At 38.4% G+C, this 20,606-nt stretch overlaps 1 protein-coding gene across 1 annotated transcript in view; it reads left to right on the forward strand.

Moving 5' to 3' along the window:
* FRMD3 (FERM domain containing 3) overlaps positions 1 to 20,606 on the forward strand; it is a 144,292-nt gene that overhangs the window by 106,988 nt on the left and 16,698 nt on the right. The window contains exons 7-13 of the mRNA XM_050912953.1: positions 6,940 to 7,027; positions 8,818 to 8,906; positions 11,176 to 11,239; positions 12,269 to 12,357; positions 15,709 to 15,783; positions 16,360 to 16,428; positions 19,642 to 19,763. Coding sequence (XP_050768910.1) covers positions 6,940 to 7,027; positions 8,818 to 8,906; positions 11,176 to 11,239; positions 12,269 to 12,357; positions 15,709 to 15,783; positions 16,360 to 16,428; positions 19,642 to 19,763 — 596 coding nt within the window. The remainder of the gene's footprint in view (positions 1 to 6,939; positions 7,028 to 8,817; positions 8,907 to 11,175; positions 11,240 to 12,268; positions 12,358 to 15,708; positions 15,784 to 16,359; positions 16,429 to 19,641; positions 19,764 to 20,606) is intronic.

Here is a 20,606-nt window from a genome sequence, read left to right on the forward strand (position 1 = left end):
CATCATCTACACTGTAACTACTCAGTGGGGATTTAAGCACTTCTAACTTTTCTCCACTGCTCTAACTCTTACTGTATTCCCTTCACTGTACCATTGGTTACCCTGAGTGCTCAGACTCTGGTGCCAGCAGCAGTACAGGATTTCCCAGTTTCTGCTGATCTGGCTCTCCAGCTCTTGTGCAGACATGGAGCTGTCAGTGGAGCCACTGGCAAGCATAAGTACAAATGTTACTATCAGAGTATATTCTGGGAAGCTGTCCTAGAAGACTTGGCAAGGGTTGCTAGAAAATGCTTCTCTTTGTGGGTGTTAATATCATTTGATCCAAGATTAAAGCAACTTCTTGCATGCTGTTGAATACATTAAAAAATGCTATAACTAAATTCCCATTTAGCAAGTCCAGAATAAGGTGGATCTTGTATTTCATTTAAGAGTTTCTTGCAATTAAAGCTAATATTATCTGCTTTTATGCATTTAATGCTGGCAGCACACTCATCTGTGCTTTGTATTTAGCTTCTTGTACTACTCTAATCACGTTGGTATCTAACAGCCTTGTATACACGAAGGGAATCCGATCGCAAGGACATATGGTGTGCTCCAAAACTTGCAAGTCATGTCACAGGTGACAGAACCCACTTTGCCGGGGACCGAGGATCTGTTGAGGTTTACGTGGAGGGGAAGGGGGAGTTGGGAAAAGAGCAGGACTTGGGCTACAGCAGGGATAGCTGACTTCCAGGCCTAAGGAGCCAAAGTCTTTGTGGTTCTCAGCTATACAAAGTATACCAAGGACTTTGGAGAGCTGAGGAGGACGATGATGTGTAGTGGGAGTTCACAGGCAGATAGTGGTGACAGCTGCTCGGGGTCCCACCTACGTTACAGCCCTGGGCTGCAGTGAATGTCCTTTTCATTTCAGCCTTAATAGCCCATGGTGGCTCATTTACAGTTTCCCAGTGTAGACATTTAGATTTATCCATCAGGCTATATGTTGGCACATGTCACTGCGACTTCAAAATTATCTAGTTCCCTCTAATTTAGCAATCTGGTATTAAAATGCCATTGTGTTTGCTGTAATAGGTGAATAATTTGTTTGTTTCTATTCTTGTATATTTTCCTGGTGTATTCTTTCACTCCGTAATTCTTATCAGTTGTAATTTGACTGAATTAGAGAGATGGCTGGAACGTATATGTATTAGAAGTTTGAAATAACAGGTTCTCCTGGTCACCTACTCCTTTCCCTGAAGAATGTGTGTGTTGCTTTCCTCAAAGTTTTGTTTTTCTGAACCTTTTTTTTTCTTACAGAAGTGAGCTTTAATTAAAATTAAGGAACCCTACTTGTAATTCTGGATGCACTTGCTAGAAAATGGTAAGAGTGAGATGCTGTTTTATTGGATTGGTGTTTGCATGGCACAGAGAGTATTTCCAGAAGCTTTATGGTGAGGAGCAGCTTTACCTGAGCATGATTTTAACGGAAGATGCAGCTGTAGCAGTAATCCAGAGGAAGGAACTTCACAGATAAAACAGGTGTCTTTTCCCTCCTCTTTTCCCAAAGGTCTATCTGATACAAGGAAAAACTGAAAAGATAAATGAATACATGTGATTTTTCTTTTAATGGGAATTCTAAGAAGTATTTAGTAGAAAGGATAATCTACTTGCATTGAAAAAGGTAGCTGTTTTTATTGTAACACTGATAATTTTTTAGCTTTAGGAAAGATTTATTTTGTGTGTGTGTGTGTGTATGTGCATGTGCTCTGTCTCCCCTCCCCCCGCCCCCTGCCCCGCCCTGGGAAGAGTGGTCATAATCATGAATAATCATGATCCACAAATGTGATTGTTTTCTTTACCAAGCTAGTTGTTGCCTGTCCCATGGTGAGGTTTGGATTCAGGTTCTGCATATTTAGCATACTGCTGAATTCAGATGTCTGTGTGAATTTCTACAATGTAGGGATTTCTTCAGCACCTGAAAGGACCTATTTCCTCTGTCCCTCTTCTCCCTCCCCACCTCTTCTTTACTTGGGAGAAGGCTTTATGGGCTAGGTGTGTCTGGACCAGAAAGATTAATCTACTGTGATATTAAAAACAGATATCTCAGTAGATGTCTCTGTATCATGGGAATAGATTTTAAATTAATAATAGGTAAATTAAAACTGCATCTGCTTTGTAAATGTATTCTGTCTGTTGAATAGGCTTAAAGCTGTCTGCGTCACTGCATCAATTTATGAAGTAAAGTTGAAGTACAAGTACCTAAACCCAGACCTGAGAGACATCATCTCAGCCTGATCTCTGAAGGCACACAAGTAATTTGAAATGTTCTGGTAGAAGGAGTTACGTAAGTGGCACATGCCATTACAGTATGCATGGTGTAAAATTAAACCCATAAGCATTTAATAGACTCAGTAGAAGAGTTTGATTATTGTTTTAAAGTGGTTATTCAGGTTTTTCTCGTCTCAGGATTCTGTCCATCTGAGAAAAAAAAAAATTTTGCAGTACAAGTTAAAATCGATATTTGAGTGTTCTGCAGTTTTCTAAGTTTTATATGTTCCAGCAACATTTCAGCAATTCAGCTACTTGCCAGGTGATAAGGTCTCTTTTCATATGCAGGTCCATTTAAAGGCTTTTCTCTCCCCGATGCTGGTGGCCCGGGCAGTTCTCAGGGGAGCAGTGCTGCTGCCTGGGCAATGTGCAAAGCCTGTCCCTGCTATTCTGAGAAACTGAGCCACAGCCTACAACGCAATTTCGTTTACCGGTGTCTTCATTTAGTGCTTTTCTTTCAAATTACCACCACTGTTGTGCTGTTGTCTTCAGGACAACTGAAACACTGATAATTGTAGCAGATTTGTGTTTCGATACCACATACTCCTCCTTAGCACCTTCATTGTGACTAAAAATACTAGCAGACTGTATTTGAAAACATCTCCACTGTCTGCCAAAATCTCCTGAGCTTAAAGGAAAAGTAAAAACTACTCAAGACCTTTAGCACTATAATTACATAGCAATTGGAGTCTCAACCACCTGTAAAAAGATTTGAAGAAACAACAGAAAAACCTCAACCATGTGGTAAGCAGTTCTGTGATCAGTATATGGTGTAGCTAAACGTGTTGATTCTTTCTGCAGAATTCTGGCTTTTTTTTTTTAGGTTAAAAGGAAACCCAGGTAACTCTGTTTTGCTGAGGGGTGTACTGTAGAAGATCTGGGAGGATATCCCTAATATAACAAGGAGAATATTTCATAGATGGAGATCCTTCTTGAAATAGTCACTGTGGTGACTCCTGTGACTGCAGTGAAGTATGTCCACAGTTGCAGGGCAGGGCAAAGGGTGTTTGATGGAGACTGAGCCTATGTTATTTAAAGGTTTATGGCTGATACTTTTCCCTGGTTTGCACGGAGGTGAATACATAATGTTTCTAGAGGCCAGATCATTATGCACATACTTATTTATTCTTTGAATTAATTACACTGAAACATCCTACAGACCATAAATACGCAGCAATTAATTGTATATGGGGCATGCTCAAGTACAGTGTTGCTATTGTATTCTGCAGCAAGTAACTTTGTTTGACATAGAGGTGAGGCGAAAGGATGGATAATAATTATGCCTTTTATTATTATTATTAGCATGCTAATAGTAGTATCTCACAGCACTTTATAAGTCAGTAAGCGAATCAGAGAAGATAGATGAAGTGACTTCACTAAGGTCATTCAGGAAGCAAGAAACAGAGAATAGCATTGAAAATACTTTTTCTCTGCTGTTATTACTATATAGTCTTCTCTGTTTGTTAAAAGGAATTAATGCTCAATCCTGTGCTTTCTTGACTTTCACTAAATTTCACTATTTCAGTATGTAACAGAGACATACCTCAAAGGAAAGGTATGAAAGGGAGAAAATTCTAGGGTGAGTTGGTGTGGGCAGCCAGCAAAACAAGTAGATCATTGCTGTGGTGCACTCTGGAAGTATTCCCTGTTGAGATTCCTGGCCTTTGAAGTGCTTCAGGGTTGGGGGCCCTGTGGGGAATAAACAGAGCTTTTACATCCTCTAGTGTATACTTCTCATGAGCCTAAAGGAAAAAACAAAGCATGTTGCAGACTTCTCAGTCTTCTATTAAAGTCTTTGTTTCATTAAAATTTTATTAGGGACTCTTTGATTGATTCCTAGGTTGAATCATTAATTCGTAGCTAATAACTGTGGAGCTCTAATTTCACAGGTAATCCACATTTCATTATTTGTATGGTATACAGAAACTTTTCTGTGTAACGGTTTCTTTTACTGGTCCTGTTCAAAACCTTTGGCATGCTGCAGCTGGGTGCTATAGTGGCTGCAAAATATGGAAAGGTAATACATCTTCCATTTAATGCTGAATACACACTGAAAAATTTGGGAAGTCATATGAGGTCAAAAGGAGTGAATGCACTGAGAGAGAAACCTGTTTTTCCTGAGAGAATGGAGTTACAAAACAGCACATGCATTGTATAAATATTCCCTGTTTTTCCACTGTAAGAAGCATTAGTTGAAACATTTGCATAAGTGAAGAAACTCTATACATTTTTGTGTAAGGCTGTTTGTTGCATGTAGAAAGCTTAAAGATTTTTTAAAAAAGCCAGTCAAAGGCATATCTAATGTTAAATCAGCGACTGATAAAAAAAACGTTGGCTTTTCTTTGCTGATAGGATTTGCTATAGTTACATTTTTATTTAGTAAAGAAAATTTCATTGCTAAGTTACAGATGAAAAACATACTATCAAGGCTTGAATATTAATCCCTTGATAAGGGATGAATGAGGATTTTTTCGTTTGATATTGCTCTTGACTCTTCTGCTTTGTGATGTTCTTTTAAGGCTTTGCATAGTAGCCATTTGATTAGCCTGTAATCCGATAAGATCAAACTTGTCCATGTCTTCTTCTTTTTTTCCAAGTACCACAGCTTGTTCCACTTGATGTGCACAAAGACAGCATAGTTTCAGACGGTATAGGTCAGGAGAGCATGCCAATTCTTTTTTACTGTGTGTCTCTAATAATTATTGCAATTTAATAATTTTTTCCCTTTTGGAAATGCCAAAACCCCTAAATCACGTTGTTCCAAATTATTTATCACTTTTTGGTCCTTTTAAACCAGAAGACTGACTACTTTCCTTTGTACCAGCAAAGGGAGGTGGGAAAAAGATGCATTTTATGATCTTATTTTTCTGTAAGGCCCAATTTCCAATAGGCTATCAAACTGCCTATTTGTTTGGCTTGTCACTATGCAACATAAGCATTCTAAGTAATTTAGGTCAAGTTAGTTAATTACTTCTGTCCTGTGCAGTTGGTTTGTACATGAAACAAACTTGTTGCCTTTTTAAGGCTCATTTATGGTCTTACAGTTGTGATTACGCTTAAAGTTGTGATTTATTAGTATTGAAAAGGGAGAAAAAGAGTTTAGTGGAGCCATCAGAAAGTTGATTGGGCAAAATAAGCATTTTTGGTTTGTTTGCTGCTTTCGTGCTGTCTTCCTTTTAAATATTTAACTATGTAAATGCACATTTCTAGTTTTTGGTGTTCCCCTTGATACCTGTTCTTCTCCATTGGAAAGTGGTGAGAAAGAGACCAAAAAAGGAAGGAGAAAGAACGGCACTTCTTCTCTAATCTCGTGTGTGGGGTTTTTTTCTTTAAAAGCTGAACTTCAACAAAAATGTGATCTGAAATAAAATGCAAGTAGTGTAGTATCAAAGAGGACCAAGAGATATAAGGAAGAAGCCAAAGAAGTATCATGCGATTGACTGGGAGACGATGAGCATGAATTAAAACTTTGTAATAGAAAAGGTTATTGACACTTACATTGCCACAGGGCATCAGCTTGGTAGGTTCAAAATAGGATTTGACATCCACAAGCATGCTAGACATTGTCTTAATTGTTAAACTGAACTTTGGGCCGGATACTGAATCTCGTATGTCAATACTTGTTGGTTTCTAGCTACTGGGGGATAACAGACTTACAGGGAAATTATTCTACACCGGTGCACAGAGCAGTTTTTAAATGCCAATTCCTGAGTGTCCTCGGTCACAGTGTGAGACTGGACCCCAAAATGCAGTGGTAAGATAAGGTATTACTATTGCTGTATTCCTTGAAAATTTGTCTGTGGTTCATTTTTTGGATGATTTGCATGAGAAGCATTTATGAAGCCTGGCTTTCTAAAGGTCCTAAGCACTGCTCATTGTCACAAAACCATATTATCTATCAGAATCACATACTGTAGTCATGCAAATACATAAATAAAATAATACTCGGAACAGTTCACTGACAAACAGGCATTGTAAATCTGTGTTAGAGCTTATTGTAACGGCGGGAGTTAGAAGAGCAAAAATCAAATAATAAAACTTACTCTAGAACTCAAGTCTTGCATGCCATGTTTCAGGCTTTAGTGTATATTCATAGTTGATTATAGACACCCTAAAAATAGGGGCATATAATGGAAATGCTGACAGATTCTGAACTATCATGATGGTAACAGACACTGCTATAATTAGGCATGCATTTGAGTAGACAGTGTAATATGATTGCCGTGTTTATACCCTGTGCTGGAAGGAATGTTTGTTAATCTGCACAATCCTTTTAAATGAGTTGGGGAGCAAGAGTTTGTGGAAAAAAAAGATGCTGAGGTTTATTTCATATTCAGGCTGACATGCATGTATAGCAAAAGGCAACAAATACTTGCAGGATATTGGATAACTCTGGTTAACTGCATAGCATGTTGTTATCTCAGGATTGAGAAAAAACATCAGGATTTACCTGAAAACATCAGGCACCGTACAATTCAGCAGGAGAAAACAAGTGACAAGATTTCTATCTTTTTATTATAGACAGAACATGGTTGAAATAGTTTGTATTTCACTAAGAACTTTTCTTTCCTCCTGTTTTAGGCATTTAAATTCTCCAGTCAAAAAGTCTTTTTCTCCTGTTTTCTTTTTCAGAGGTCAGAGCCCAGCTGTTGCTGAATTTAACTTGCTCCTGAAAGCATATTCTCTGGAAACTTATGGTGTTGATCCTCATCCTTGCAAGGTAACAGTTCTTTTTACTAACATTTAATAAAAAGCCATTAATTGAATTGATTTAGCTCTGTTTTTTATCCAAGCACAAATAGGGAGTAATTTATAAAAGAACTTGCCCTGGAACTACATATTACGTTTAAGCCTTGCAAGAACATTGAGTAGTTGACATTTCTGCATCAGTCAAGGGAAAGGTCTCTCCAGAGGAAGCAGAACATCACAGGAGAATGTAGTAGAGTGTCACAACAAAGGCTTTGATTATACTTCATAATTTCTTTGCATTTAATGTAAAGGTTTCTCTAAATACTCCAGGTGTGAAATATTTTGTGTTTGCCAAGATTTTCAAGATTCAGCATTACTCTGTCCAGAAGATGCAACAAGTCGTAGTTCTTGGCAGATTAGTTTTTCAAACACCATCAAAATATGCAAATCTTAGGAAGAACAGCAAACCAAATGTACAGAGGGGAGAACTGGATATGCATTTGCATGTTCCTCCACTTTGCTATTTTGTGGTTTTCTGCAAGAAGGTGATTTTAGTTACCAGTTCTGATTATCCCTTACACTTGCATTTTTAATTACTTGGTTTTATCTGCATAATCTGCAGTGTTTGTTTTTAGTGTTACTTGCTTCGTGTTTTAACTGCTGCTTTTACTTTGGCTTGTATACTATCTCATTTAGTGGAACAGCAGTGCTGTCCAGTCAGCTGTTCTGGTGGTGAGCGCCCTTAAACAGTCAGCTCTAACATAAAGCTGCGCTGGATTTTTTATATGCTTTGCTAGGAATGGTGCTCCTGTGTGAAATACAGGGTCTGGTTCAGAGCTCAGTGAAGTCAGCGAATTAGTAAACTTCAGTTCGAAACTATACTGCAGATTTTCAGAAGGCGTCCCAAAGACTTTGTTGGCACGTAGGACACAGTCAAAACTGGCTCAGAATTTCCTCTTTACTTGTGCGGCAGAGCTTGTAGTATGGGGGCATGCAGGGGTTCACAGCCCATGCTTAAGGAAAATTTTTCAGTCTTCTGGAAATGAACTGGAAAGCAAGGTACTTCCCTGGCTTCTTACGATGTGCTCCTTCCAGTGCTGTGGCTGCTACTCCAGAAGCATCACTGTTTCTGTTCCCCCTTATTTTATTGGTAGAACATAAGGCACAATAAAGTTGACTAACTTTAGCAAGGTGAGGGTCTGGAACTTGGGGTGGACAGGAAATCCAGTTAATACAAAACTCACCTGAATCATTGGTCAAAAACTATAAGCCAGAATTTTTATGATGGAATTAAAAATTTAAAAAATCATCTTTCCTATTTGAAAGGCAAATATCACCGTATGTTCTGGTTTGTACTCAAGAGTACTTGCGTATTGTAGTAAATGCTGTCTGTCAGCAGTACTTCCAACACAACATCTCGCAGAGGAACAACGTATTTTGAAATCTTAAAAAATATCAGGGTTGTAGCAGATATGAATCGCTGATTTGTAGCTAGTCAGCATGTTAAGAACGGGACATACACAGAAGTATGTTTTCAACAAAATTAGTAAGCATACCTAAGGATTCCCTGTTCTCATCAGCTACAGGTAGACAGAAACAAAGCATAAGATGCTGTTACTCATTTAAATGCTTAGAAATAAATGAGGCCTGTATTGCCAAGAGCAGTCTTTGTTCTTTAGAAGTGTACAATTTGAAGGCAAAATTTATTTCGAAAAGGAAAACAAAATAGAGGTAATCTATAGTGGAGTAACAATTTATGCTATCAGTAAGAAATACCTCACTGGATGAGGGGAAAATTATATTTCTTTTTTCTCTTTCAAGGACTCAACGGGGATGACTACATTTTTAGGATTCACAGCTGCAGGATTTGTAGTTTTCCAGGGGAATAAAAGAATTCATTTGTTAAAATGGTAAGCATGTGAAGTAAGAGTAGACTAATATGCAAGAGTCTTTTCGCCTGTGTCTTCCCTTCTTCCTACTATCTTCACCTGCATTTGTTGTCTTTAAGGTGAACCACATGAACATTCCTTCTCTTGCGCCATCATGCAAGGATCTTAGATGAGAAGTAGAATAATAATAATTTGGTCTCGTTCTTCCTCCAGTGAAAATTATTCCACAGGGTCATTAGTCAACATAATGCACAAATGCTAAAATTGAGTAAGTTGATTTTTCAACTGTGCTGTAAATCACTAGGGAGGCTTATTGGCATAGATGTCTGGAAGAGTTTACAAGAGTCCACCTGCATCTTTATTTGACTTTTGGAAATGTTGCTATTTCCTCATTTCACTAACCTCAATTTGGAAACTATAAAAGAACTTATTTGGTAAGCAGAGGAGGAGGTGAGAATGCCTTTGAATTTTTATTTTTTAGCCTCTTTTTTTAAGAAGTGGACACTTATGTAATTGTCCTTGGTTTGTCTGGCTTTCCTTTTCTTTTCTGCTCCTATAAAACATTCGACTTAATTGGGCAGCCTCAGCCATATTTGAGGGAGAGGTAAAACCAAGCTCCCGCAGGTGGTGTAACAGCAGCTGGCCATGCCCTCAGCAATGTGGTACAGAGTGAGCACAGTCATGCTCAGACGTCGATAAATCTCATTTTAGCCCTGCTGCTAAACAGATGCCAACAGCAGTTACTTAGATGTGGCTGCTCCACCTCAGCGCTCCCAGCCTGTCTTGTGGGAAGAAGATGGGCAGGAGGTGAAGAAATGGTGAGCTGTGTAGAACTGGACTCCTTGCTGCATATCCGTAGCAACCTCCCCTATAGCTGACTAACCTGAAATCCTCAGAGGTGTAAAGTCAGTGTAGTCCTGTCTGTATGATTCAGTTCCCTGTGGAGCTCTGGGGACATGTCTGTCAAATACCATCCATTTGTGATCCTGAATTTGTGCTGTAGTTTCCCTAGGGTTAATTTCAGGCAGCCCTAGTCACAGTGCTTCGGTGGTTTGTGCTTTTGGCATAAGGACAATGTGACTGTAATGTCAGTCTATGGTGCGGGGAGGAGAGAATAGCACTTGCCAAGTGTGTATGCATCATACTGTGGGAAGTGGGTTTCACAATGCTTAGTTTTTCATGTTACTTAAGAATAATGTGTCATTTCGGAGATCTCAGTGAATTCATTGAGTCCATTGGCATGTAAACCAGATACAAAAGGAAACTGTGACAGACGAAAAGCCATTAAGCTGTCTCAGTGCTACGCTGGCTGTTGGAAGGTCGATCTGGTGAGGTTTAGCTGAACGCCATGTACTGCTCCTCTCATTTCTGAGACCTAGAAGTGAGTGCTAGTAGCTTTAACTGATATTAGCTGAGATTTGCACTACACAGTAAAAATCCAAATTCATATCTGAGATTTTCTTTTCAATGGAAAAGCTTTCTCAACTGGAATGATTTTTTGTTGTTGTTTAATGTTAAAGCAAAATTCTTTATTAAGAAACATATAAGTTTCAGGGATAGTATTATCCTTGCCTCCAGAATCGTTCCTATTTCAACCATCTGACATCGAAAATCTTTAGAGAAGTTCATGAAAAACTACAGTGTCTCCATTTTAGCTGTGGTAATGACAAAATTTCCATTACAATTTAAGCAGAGGTATTGTATTGCCTTTCTATGGTGCACCGCTATTCCATATGTAGATTGTGCTTTCAGCCGTGGTTAAATTAAATTTTGACATGGGTTTGCAACTCACAAGGCCCCAGTAATAAGTGCTGTCAAACCTTTTCTTCCTGTTGTGTTCTGTCTGTAAGTAGCCAGTTACTAAGATGTGTGATATGAAACCACAAAAAATAAGGATAGAGATAAGAGTATTATCTTTCCCTCAATTTAATTACATTTGACGTTCAGAGATTTTAAGATATAAGAGGAACTACAAATTGTGTAATAAATAGAATGTAAACATAAGCTTCTGCCTACTTTTAATTTCCTCTTAATTTTCCAGTAGCCAAAGTTAATTCTCTGAAGGTGCATAAGGATGTAAAAGAAATACTCTGGGCTTATGTTCTCTACTCTAAAGAAAATTAGAATATTAAATACTTTTATGCCAAAGGTTGTAAGACTTCTTTTGAGGCTCTTTGTCATTTCACAGCCTACTTGACTTTGGGAATCAGGGAAACTTGCATGCAAGTTGCTTTTCTTACCTGTAGATCTATCTATTTTTCCTATACTTAAATGATTTTTCTTTTTCTAGGTGTGATGTCTATAAACTGAAATTTGAAGGGAAGACTTTTTATGTGTTTGGAGCTCAGAAAGAGGTCAGGTTTAATATTTTTACAGAACTGTATTTGATTTAGAATCAACTAAAACATAACATCATTTTTTAACTAAACAAACTTCTAAACAATCAATAATTGTACTTCATATTGTAAGTAAAATATAGAATATGAGTGAATGCGAATATTGCTGTTGTCAAAAGAATATCTAATTTGCAAAAGGTTGAGACATTTCTCACTTAACATTCATGCAGTGCTGTGTTGGTTGCTCATGGTTTTGGTCGTCTGTGTAGTCAAGTTTTAATGGATTTTAAAGTGCTAAAGCTGTACCCACCCATTCTAAAGCATGAGCAACATCTGTATATGATTGAAAATTCAGGTGACCGTTGATACCTGGATCAATGTGAAGTAGTTTTGGCTAATTACGATCATGTCCTGAAATCTTGGTGAGCTGAATAGGCTGGAGTCTGTCCTAGGTAGTTAGGAGTCCTATCCCTGGGCTCTTGCCATTGAAATCATAGAGATTTTTGTCTACAGCATGCTATAATCAGTTCTTTCCATAGGGCAGAGTGATGTAGCCCAAGATTATGGCTTTGGATGCAATCTAGGTGAGGAATAGAAAGTGGAGGAAGGAAGTAATGCCAGTGATATCGGAGCTATTTTGTGTGGTTGCAAGGAGGATTTGACGGTAGGACATAGGGAACAGGGAGAAGTGGATGGTAAATAGTGCAGCAACTGTGCAATGTGGAATATTGAACATAGAGACTTTCCTCCTTTGATTTTGGCCTGAATACAGTTGGTACAGATTTATTCTACAAGCCACTTGTACACATGCTCTTCTCTGTCCCCTCCAAGCATCCCCTTTTATTTCTGAAACAATTCCCTGGGCGGTTTAAATATCAGCTACATATGGATTGTACTTCTGTGGGTGAACCACAGATTGAGGCTACACAGGAAAACTTGGTCTTTACTGTATCCAGTTCATGGTGATGCCGTCAGGTACAGCTACTTCAATCTTTGAGAATTCAACATTTTCATTACTTTTATTTGCCTTCTTTTCCTTGCACTTAGAAAAAGGCTGTGCTGTCATTCCATACCTCTACTCCAGCAGCTTGCAAGCATCTTTGGAAATGTGGGGTGGAGAACCAGGCTTTTTACAAGTATGTAAACCTGAAGTCATTATCTATACTAAAAATAAAAAATGTGCATGTGAGTGGAAGATTGTTCAATGTGAAATGTTCCATTTCATTAACAGAATTCAAAATGCAAACAGAAAATACGCAAGTTAATGGGGATTATTATTTCATTTCAAGCCACTATTATAAATTGTTTTTATTATAACATTGTTTAGTATAAATCTGAATGAGGCAGGAGGGTTTTGGCAGTGAATAATTACACTTTTTCCAGCACACTGTTTTTGCTGCTCTGTAATGTGACGTTGGATGGATACAGTACTGCACTTGTGTCTGGGAACTTAGTTGTTAATCTTAGCCCTGTTGTTGAATACCTTGAGAATGGAGGAAACAATCTATTATGCTTGATTCTCTGGGCTCTTCTGTCAGTAGGTAATGTCCTCCTGCTTGAAATCCAAGGTTTAGTAAGAGTTGATTTGAAAAAAAAAAAAAAATTTCTCTGCAATGATTTAAAAAAGAAAAGAAAATGTTTTTAGATACATTTTGAAAGATGCCAGCCATCTTGTTTTTTTTTTTTTCTAAAAAGCCTATAAATTGTCAAGAAAAAAGGAGTGTCTTCCTTCCTATTCCCTAAAAGAAAACCTGAAAATATTTCCTCATTAAAAAGCTCTTATGCATTCTTTCTGCCCTCCATTGACTTTGTTAGATCTGTTTATTGATGCTTCCCTTTAGGCATGTAGCTTTTATTCTTGCTACTTAGTATCTCCTTACAGCACCTTGCATACTTTATAAAAATTATTGTTTCTGTGTTGGAGCATAGCAACACCAGGGGGCTGCTGTAAAGGTAAATAACAACTAAGTAGGAAGAATGTGTCTTCTAACATGGATGTTAATGACTGGCTTTATTTTGGAGAAGATTCCTTCTTTTGTTTCAACACTGATACAATAACACATCGATATAATCTATTAAATGGATATATTCAGTGAAGAAACAGGAAATATGAGCTGGCACAATACAGCTGTTCATTCTCTATGTTAACATCTACTGTGTTTGAGACTGAATTAATAAAAAGATTATCAGGAAGTGTTTTCCATTGGAAGTACATGTAAGTAGGAAAATACTGCATGGTGTTTGAGCAGTTTTATTTTATGTTACTAGAAATAAATATAGGGAATAGGAAACAATTACCACCCAAAGGAGAGAAATTAGTGCTCAAAGACATCTGGGGGAGACTCACAGGAACATCATCTCTCTGCTCTTATTGTTAAATGGTTGTAATATTAACTGTTTGGGTTTTGGTCACAAATACATGGCTGTGGTGGGTTTGGCCTTGACCTGGTGCCAGATGCCCACCCAGCTGCTCTCTTACTCGCTCTCCTCAACAGGTCAAGGGGAGAAAATAAGATGAAAAAGCTTGTGGGTTGGGATAAAGACAGAAAGATTGCTTACCAATTACTGTCACAGGCAAAACAAACTTGACTCAGGGAAGTTTCATTTAATTTATTTCTCACCTTCTTACTTTATTTTAAAGTGTCAATAAAGACAAAACTAAAAACACCCCTCCCCTGTTTCTTCCCAGGCTCAACTTCACTCCTTCATTTCCGACTCCTCTATGTCCTCCTTGCCCCGAGCAGCGCGGGGAGATGGGGAATGGGGGTTGCAGTCAGTTCATAGCAGTTTCTCTCTGCTGCTCCTTCCTCCTCATACTTGCCCCCTGCTCCAGTGTCTGTCACAAACTGCTCCAGCATGGGTCCTTCCTATGGGCTGCAGTCCTTCAGGATAAACCTGCTGCAGCATGGGTTCCTCGCCATGGGCCACAGGTCCTGCCAGGAGCCAGCTCCTGTGTCAGGTCTCCACAGACTGCAGCTTCCTTCAGAGCACATCCACCTGCTGTAGTGCAGGGTCCTCCACGGGCTGCAGTGTGGATATCTGCTCTGGTGTGGTCTTCCCTGGGCTGCAGAGGGACAGCCTACTTCCCCATGGTCTTCTCCATGGGCTGCAGGATAGTCTGTGCTCCAGCACCTGGAGCACCTCCTCCCACTCTTTCTTCTCTGACCTTGGTGTCTGCAGGGCTGCTTCTCTCATGTTTTTTTCTACTTTCCAAATGTCTTCAGGGCGCTACTTTGGGGTTATTTCTTTAGCATGATTGCTTAAAATTATGCTTGCCTCTTTCAATTTTGGTGGGTCTTAAAAGAGGACTACTTTAGTAAAATCAAGATTGGTAGTGATATTCAGTGGAGAGGAACCTGGCTGATAGCTTGGGAAATAGTAATGGTTAATATGCAGAGTGCAGAAAAATAACAACAATCCTCCAGACATGAAACTGAAGCCAAAGCAATCTGTAAATAAAGGCTTAGGATAGTAGTTTTGAAACAGCAAAAGTTTTCATACATTTCAGAGAAACTGAGCTGTACAGTGTGGACTGTTAGTTAACAGCATTAGATAAATCCTGTCTGTTTATGTTCTGTATGATACCAACAAGGTGTTCTAATAAGATTAGAACAGACATAGCCAGGTTGTGTAAGTAATTCATGATAATGACACTTTAATTAGATTTGGTCCTCTCCTCTGCTTAGAAGAGCTTGAGACTTGGAATTTAAGATAAGGTCATGATCGCTTGGCATGTCTTGAAAAACAGAGCTTTAGTCCTGTCTTGATCCAGGCTCAGGATTGACTGTTGTGATTATTTTCAAGTAGATCCAAATCATAGAAGATTGTCTACTAGGGTCTGGGAATGAAAGACTTGATATGAAATCAATTTGCCATTTTGAAGGCAGAGAACATCAAGGAGATGGCATGTCTGAGGTACTCTGCCATGATCTTTGTGATAAAAGACTGTGATAAAAGGTTGCTGTGTACTTTGTGGTTAGAGAGAAGCAGTAGGATATGATGTAGGCTACTAAGAAGTTGACTGTATAGAGACGTTGGAAATGCAACTACTTTTGGAGACAAGCATTACCACTTCTTTATTATTTCTTTGTTTTACTAGTGGGAAAGTGGAAATAGCCATATCTTCCCACAAACAAGGTGGTGTTAGGGCAAACTTGTCCTAGGGGCTTTTCATGTACCACAGGCTTTCCTTCATTCTGGGAATGAAAGTCCCTAGAGATGCAGCAAGTGTCTGCATTTAATTTTCTTGCTTTCCTATCCAGGTAATCACTTGTTTTATGTTCAGTCGTTCTGTGCTGCCTGAATTGTTTTACGTGTGCTTTATATTCTAATTTGTATAAAGGCCTTAAAAAAAGCTGGAAAGCCCAACTATTGAATATTACTGTGTGGTATAAAAATAACAAAGCTCGTAGTTTGCCTTGTTCATTTTTGCTTATCAGGTTCCTTCTGTGCTGAAAATGTGACAGTCTTTGTTCTTTTTCTTCAAGGTATGCAAAATCCAGTCAGATCAAGACCATGTCCAGCAGCAAGATATTTTTTAAAGGCAGTAGATTTCGGTATAGGTGGGTGTTTGCTGTTTCTTTTTCATGGTAAACCATTTCAGAAAGTAAGAGAAAACATCAGTAATTGCTCATGGCAAATTGAGGGCTTTTCCTTCCTGAGGACCTGTTCACACCTAATTCAGGTCAAGTTTCGAAAGATTTTCTGTTGTCTCTTTAGGGTCACTTACAAAATAAACTCGAGGCTTCATGCAGACTTCTGTCAAAGAGCAGTTTCACCAGAACAGGGCTCCACTTTTGGTGCAGTTTCTGTAAAAACAAGGATGCGTGACCAGTGCAGAGATTGTATGCACCCTGTAATTGGGCAACTCTGGACCAGGGGTGCGTTAATGGGCCAGTCCAGTCCCACTCCTAGAGTTCTGCTACAAAAGGCTGCTTTTTCTTCAGTAGCTTTGCAGAGAAGTGGTCAGCAGAATTTTTAATTTGGGACATTGCATATCTACGATATAGGAATTTTTTTTTTGCCTTTTCCTTTTCTTCTTTTGAAGGTAACTTAATCGTTCATGTATGTATAGTGCTTGGCATGTAATGAGCTCATCTTAGTATTTGCTTGAATATTTATTTCATGTTTTAATGCAGTGGAAAAGTAGCCAAAGAGGTTGTGGAGGCAAGCTCTAAAATCCAGAGGGACCCTCCTGAAGTTCACAGGTATGTCTTGACATTCAATATTAAAGTTTAAGGACTAAGGAGGATTATTGTTCTCTACAGAGACATTCTCTTTCCTTTACTGTGAGAAGAAATTGCTGTCATTCTGAGCTTCCACAATGAGGAATGCAAGCCTTGGGAAATACGTGTTGCCAGTGTTACAAAATTCTGACAATACTGTATTGTCTCCTACACAAGGGAACTTAATCTCTGCTGGGTTTAATCAATCAGTCAGATACGTAGCTCATATTATTTTCTGTGTTATGACATAGACTGTTATTACATGATCCTCACAGAAAAGTACACTCCCATTTCATTCCTAGTTCTTGCCTGGTTTTGAAAGATTCTGTTTTGTGTATGTATGTGGGTATGCTTAAAAGTATACTTGATAGTTTTTCCATAACGCAGTCAGATTAAAAAGCTGGAGGTTCATTCAGTAAAGAGAAAAAAGATCAGAGAATCTTTTTTTCAGAGAAAAGTTTGGCCTGTTGGAAATAAGCAGCTAGACTTTTCAAGCAAACTAATGCTTTCAGGTCCTTATCACTCATTGTAGTGACAGTGAAAATTGATAAGAACCTAATTAAAATTCCTGCAGAAGAGAACAAAGAGGCCAGCAGAAAAAAGCTATTTAAATCTTTTTTAAAAGGTTACTTAACTTTCTGAACATTCTACAGCCATATCCCTATTTTTATTGTGATTTTTTTCAGGGGTGGGGGTGTGTGTTTGGTTTATTTTTAATTGAATATGGCTGTTCCATCTATATTTGAGAGAAAAGTGGATTGTCTTTACTAAAGAGTAGGAATATATTTGCAGGAAATATTTATAAATATGTTGTCCGGCCCTACTATGTAATTAATAGTAAGGCCATGCAGGGATGCTTTTGAACATGCTTTTGCAGATTACATTTAAAAATGGGGTAAAGGACAGTCTAGAATATGTTAACTGAGAACACAGAAGGCAGAATATAGGTCCATCATTGAGGCATAGAATACTTGGGCACACAAATGCATTTTAAATGAAAATAGTTACTCATGTAAGGAAATAGCTTATTGCCTGCTTTCCATAGGGTTTCTTTTTTCCATAGGATAAGAAAAGATTTTCATATAAAATTATTTTTCATCTTGTATTTTACTTTGCTTTCAGTATTTAAAGTATTTTAAACATATTGTTTAAAACTCTTAGTGTACATAAAGAAACAGATCAGAGGGCATATAAGGTTATAGAGCAGTGTCATATGGAATTAACACCCATAAATAGTAGTGTATATTTTTATGATTAACCTTCTTAAAATGCTTGCATTTACAATATTATGGTAACTCCAAGTTCAGTTTCTTAGAAAGACTAAGAAAAAGTCTAATGATTTCAAGTGTTTTTACAGTGCAGGTTTTGAAATGGGAGACAGAGGTAGATAGTTTGTCCTTCTAATAGCACAAGTAGGCAAAAAGCATAGAAAATTTTCAGCTCCAAAAAAAGCAGGCTTTAGAAACAAGTTACTCTGTGAAAGAGGATTTGGGGATGGGAAATGGTAGTTTTTCAGATGCAAAACATGTAGGGGAAATTATATGATTGAAGGTAAATATATATATATATTTATATATATATAAAGTTTTCTCTCCCTGCGCCCCCTCCCTCAAAGTCAATTCAGTGGTACCATGGCTGCATTGAGAAAGAAACATGCAGTGGTGAGGAGGTTACTGTTCAGTATCTTCGTGTTTGGGTATTACACTTAAAGCACTATAGATGGTAGTGCTTCAGTAAAGCACTGAAAATCTGTTGGAGTGTGTAGTCACGCAGCATTAATGCGGTGGCAAGTTATTCTGACAAATACACAGTGAATGATTTAATATTTTGCTTCCAGGGCATGCCTGAAGGAGGGATCTTTGTAAATAAATATGGAGTAGGAGCTTTATGTGTGCTCCCAGGCACAACTCCTGTTTTGGGAGTTGCTTGATAGCTCTTTACAGCAAGCACAAAGATCCAGGGGATGCATAACAAGCCTGTGGAGATACTGTTGGGTTGGAGTGATTGTAATTACAGTAATCTGAGTGAAAAACTTCTTTGGATAGTGAAAATTTAAACTAAATAGTTATCAGAGACTGCTCACAGAATGTAAGTGAGGACATAAGTAGCTTTGGGCATATGTTAAGGAGCAAGGAATCATGGCAATTGAGCAAGAAAGCTTGTTTATCCCCAAAGAATATTTAATGACATGTAATGTGACTTAGAGTAGGACATCTGTGTCCTGCGTTTACCTAAGCCCTCAGCAACACACAGACCCTTCTTTTCACTTACAACAGGTGCTTTGTTCAGTGTGTTTATCTATGTGGAATTGTAAGTTGAGTCTTTGTGTGAACTTGAAATGCATTTTGTGAAACTTCGGCACTGTACCGATGTACCATTTGAAGTCAAGTAGAATCCTCTTCCCTTTCATCTTTGCTTTTGTCAAAAGTAAATATTTTATAATGTAATGGTTCAGATTTATTGCAGGACTTTTGCTTCAGGCCTGTATCATGTAAGTCCTAGACAACTTATTCTAAAGAGCCATTTTATATTCTCAGTAATATGATTTTAGGCTAATGAGCCTCATGACTGAAGTGAATCAACAGCGTTCCTCAAACTTGCCTGAGAAAGTTGAACACCTGCTACCAGGAAAGCCTCTTAGAGCCAAGTAAGTCAAGAAAGAAAACCAGCCTGAGCACCTGGAGGCATCGTGTAGAGGCAGTGTCTGGCGTGCGTGAGAACGAGAGCACTGTGTATCTGTTAACAGAAGGGATACAGTTGTTCCTGCTTTCGTCTTTAGTCTGCAGTGCTCAAACCATAACAAATCCTTTACCCAGTCCTGGAGGCAATGGAACAACATCAGGAAAATGATTTGTATGCTCTCTGCCTTCCTCTTCCTTGAAGCCAGATACTGATGTGTGCTGTGCACTGTGGAGAGGAGCAACACACTGAAATCCTGCATAAGATGAAAAGGAGTCAGGCTGCGTGAAGCACAGTAAACCAGCACAAAACCTTCTCTTACACTTCAGATGCTGAAAGGTTTATATCTGCTGAGGGTGCCATGTAACACGACTGAAAGCAGTGTTCAATGTGCAGAGCTTGTTATGATAGCTCAAGGCCTAGTGTAATTTATGCAAAATGATTCTGAGATGAGACGTATTGGACTGCAGTTGTTTCCTTGTGAATAAACTGACCCTGTTTTCCCCGTTCTTTTAGAACCAGCATTACCCAGAGTCGCAGCTCTCCCTCCTTGAACAAGCAACTCATTATCAACATGGAACCTCTACAGCCCCTCCTTCCTTCTCCTTGTGAGGAGGAAGAGTTTCCTTTAGATGAAGGTGAGTCACTTACCCGATTCCAGCCAAACACTACCAATATTTATTATAAAACACATGGAAAAAAGTGTGTTACTGACTCAGGGATACAGAAAAAATCTAATAAATTCCATTAGTAGTACACCATTAAGCCTCTGCACATCGTCCTGAGAAATGATCACTAGCTCAAGGAACTGTGCACAAGCCTCATGCGAGATACATTGTGAGGAAAGTTACTGCTGTTAAGCTTTCTGTTTCAAAAATCTTTTTTTAGATTGTCAGGTGAAAGGAACTTAACAGGAAATAAATAATCTCAACATAGTACCATTTTACTAAACAGTAACTGCAGTTACTCAGGAGTGAAAACTGGCGGTTTACTGCTAGGTATGTTGTTTTTCTTGCTTGCCTTTACTTTCATATTTATTTCTTTCTGTTCTAATGTTAGGAAAAACTCTCTGCTAGTTTAATTCCATTGACAAAAAGGGACGTTATTTGAAGGTCAGCTAGGAAAGAATCTCTGCTAATTTAATCCCATTGACAAAAAGGGATGTTATTGGAAGATCAGTTTGAATGCATTTTGTAGACCAAGCTTTTCCATGTATTTGTTTATTCCTTGATATTTTAAAAATCACATTCAACACCTATCTTTTTGAGATCCAGTCATTAGAAAGAATGGTATGAACATCTTAGCCAGCTTAAATGAAGATAACTGCATTCTTCCTAATAAAAAAGGAAGCCAACCAAATAAAACCTAACAGTGCTTTTTACTTGAGATGTAGTGAGCCAATTCTTTCAGAAGTTGGGAAATACGACCTCTGCTGTTGCTTTGTTGTGGTCAATTAATGGGAAACGGAAAAGAGCTGAGCA

This window comes from Gymnogyps californianus, chromosome Z (genome assembly GCF_018139145.2).
Source record: "Gymnogyps californianus isolate 813 chromosome Z, ASM1813914v2, whole genome shotgun sequence".
NCBI lineage: Eukaryota > Metazoa > Chordata > Aves > Accipitriformes > Cathartidae > Gymnogyps > Gymnogyps californianus.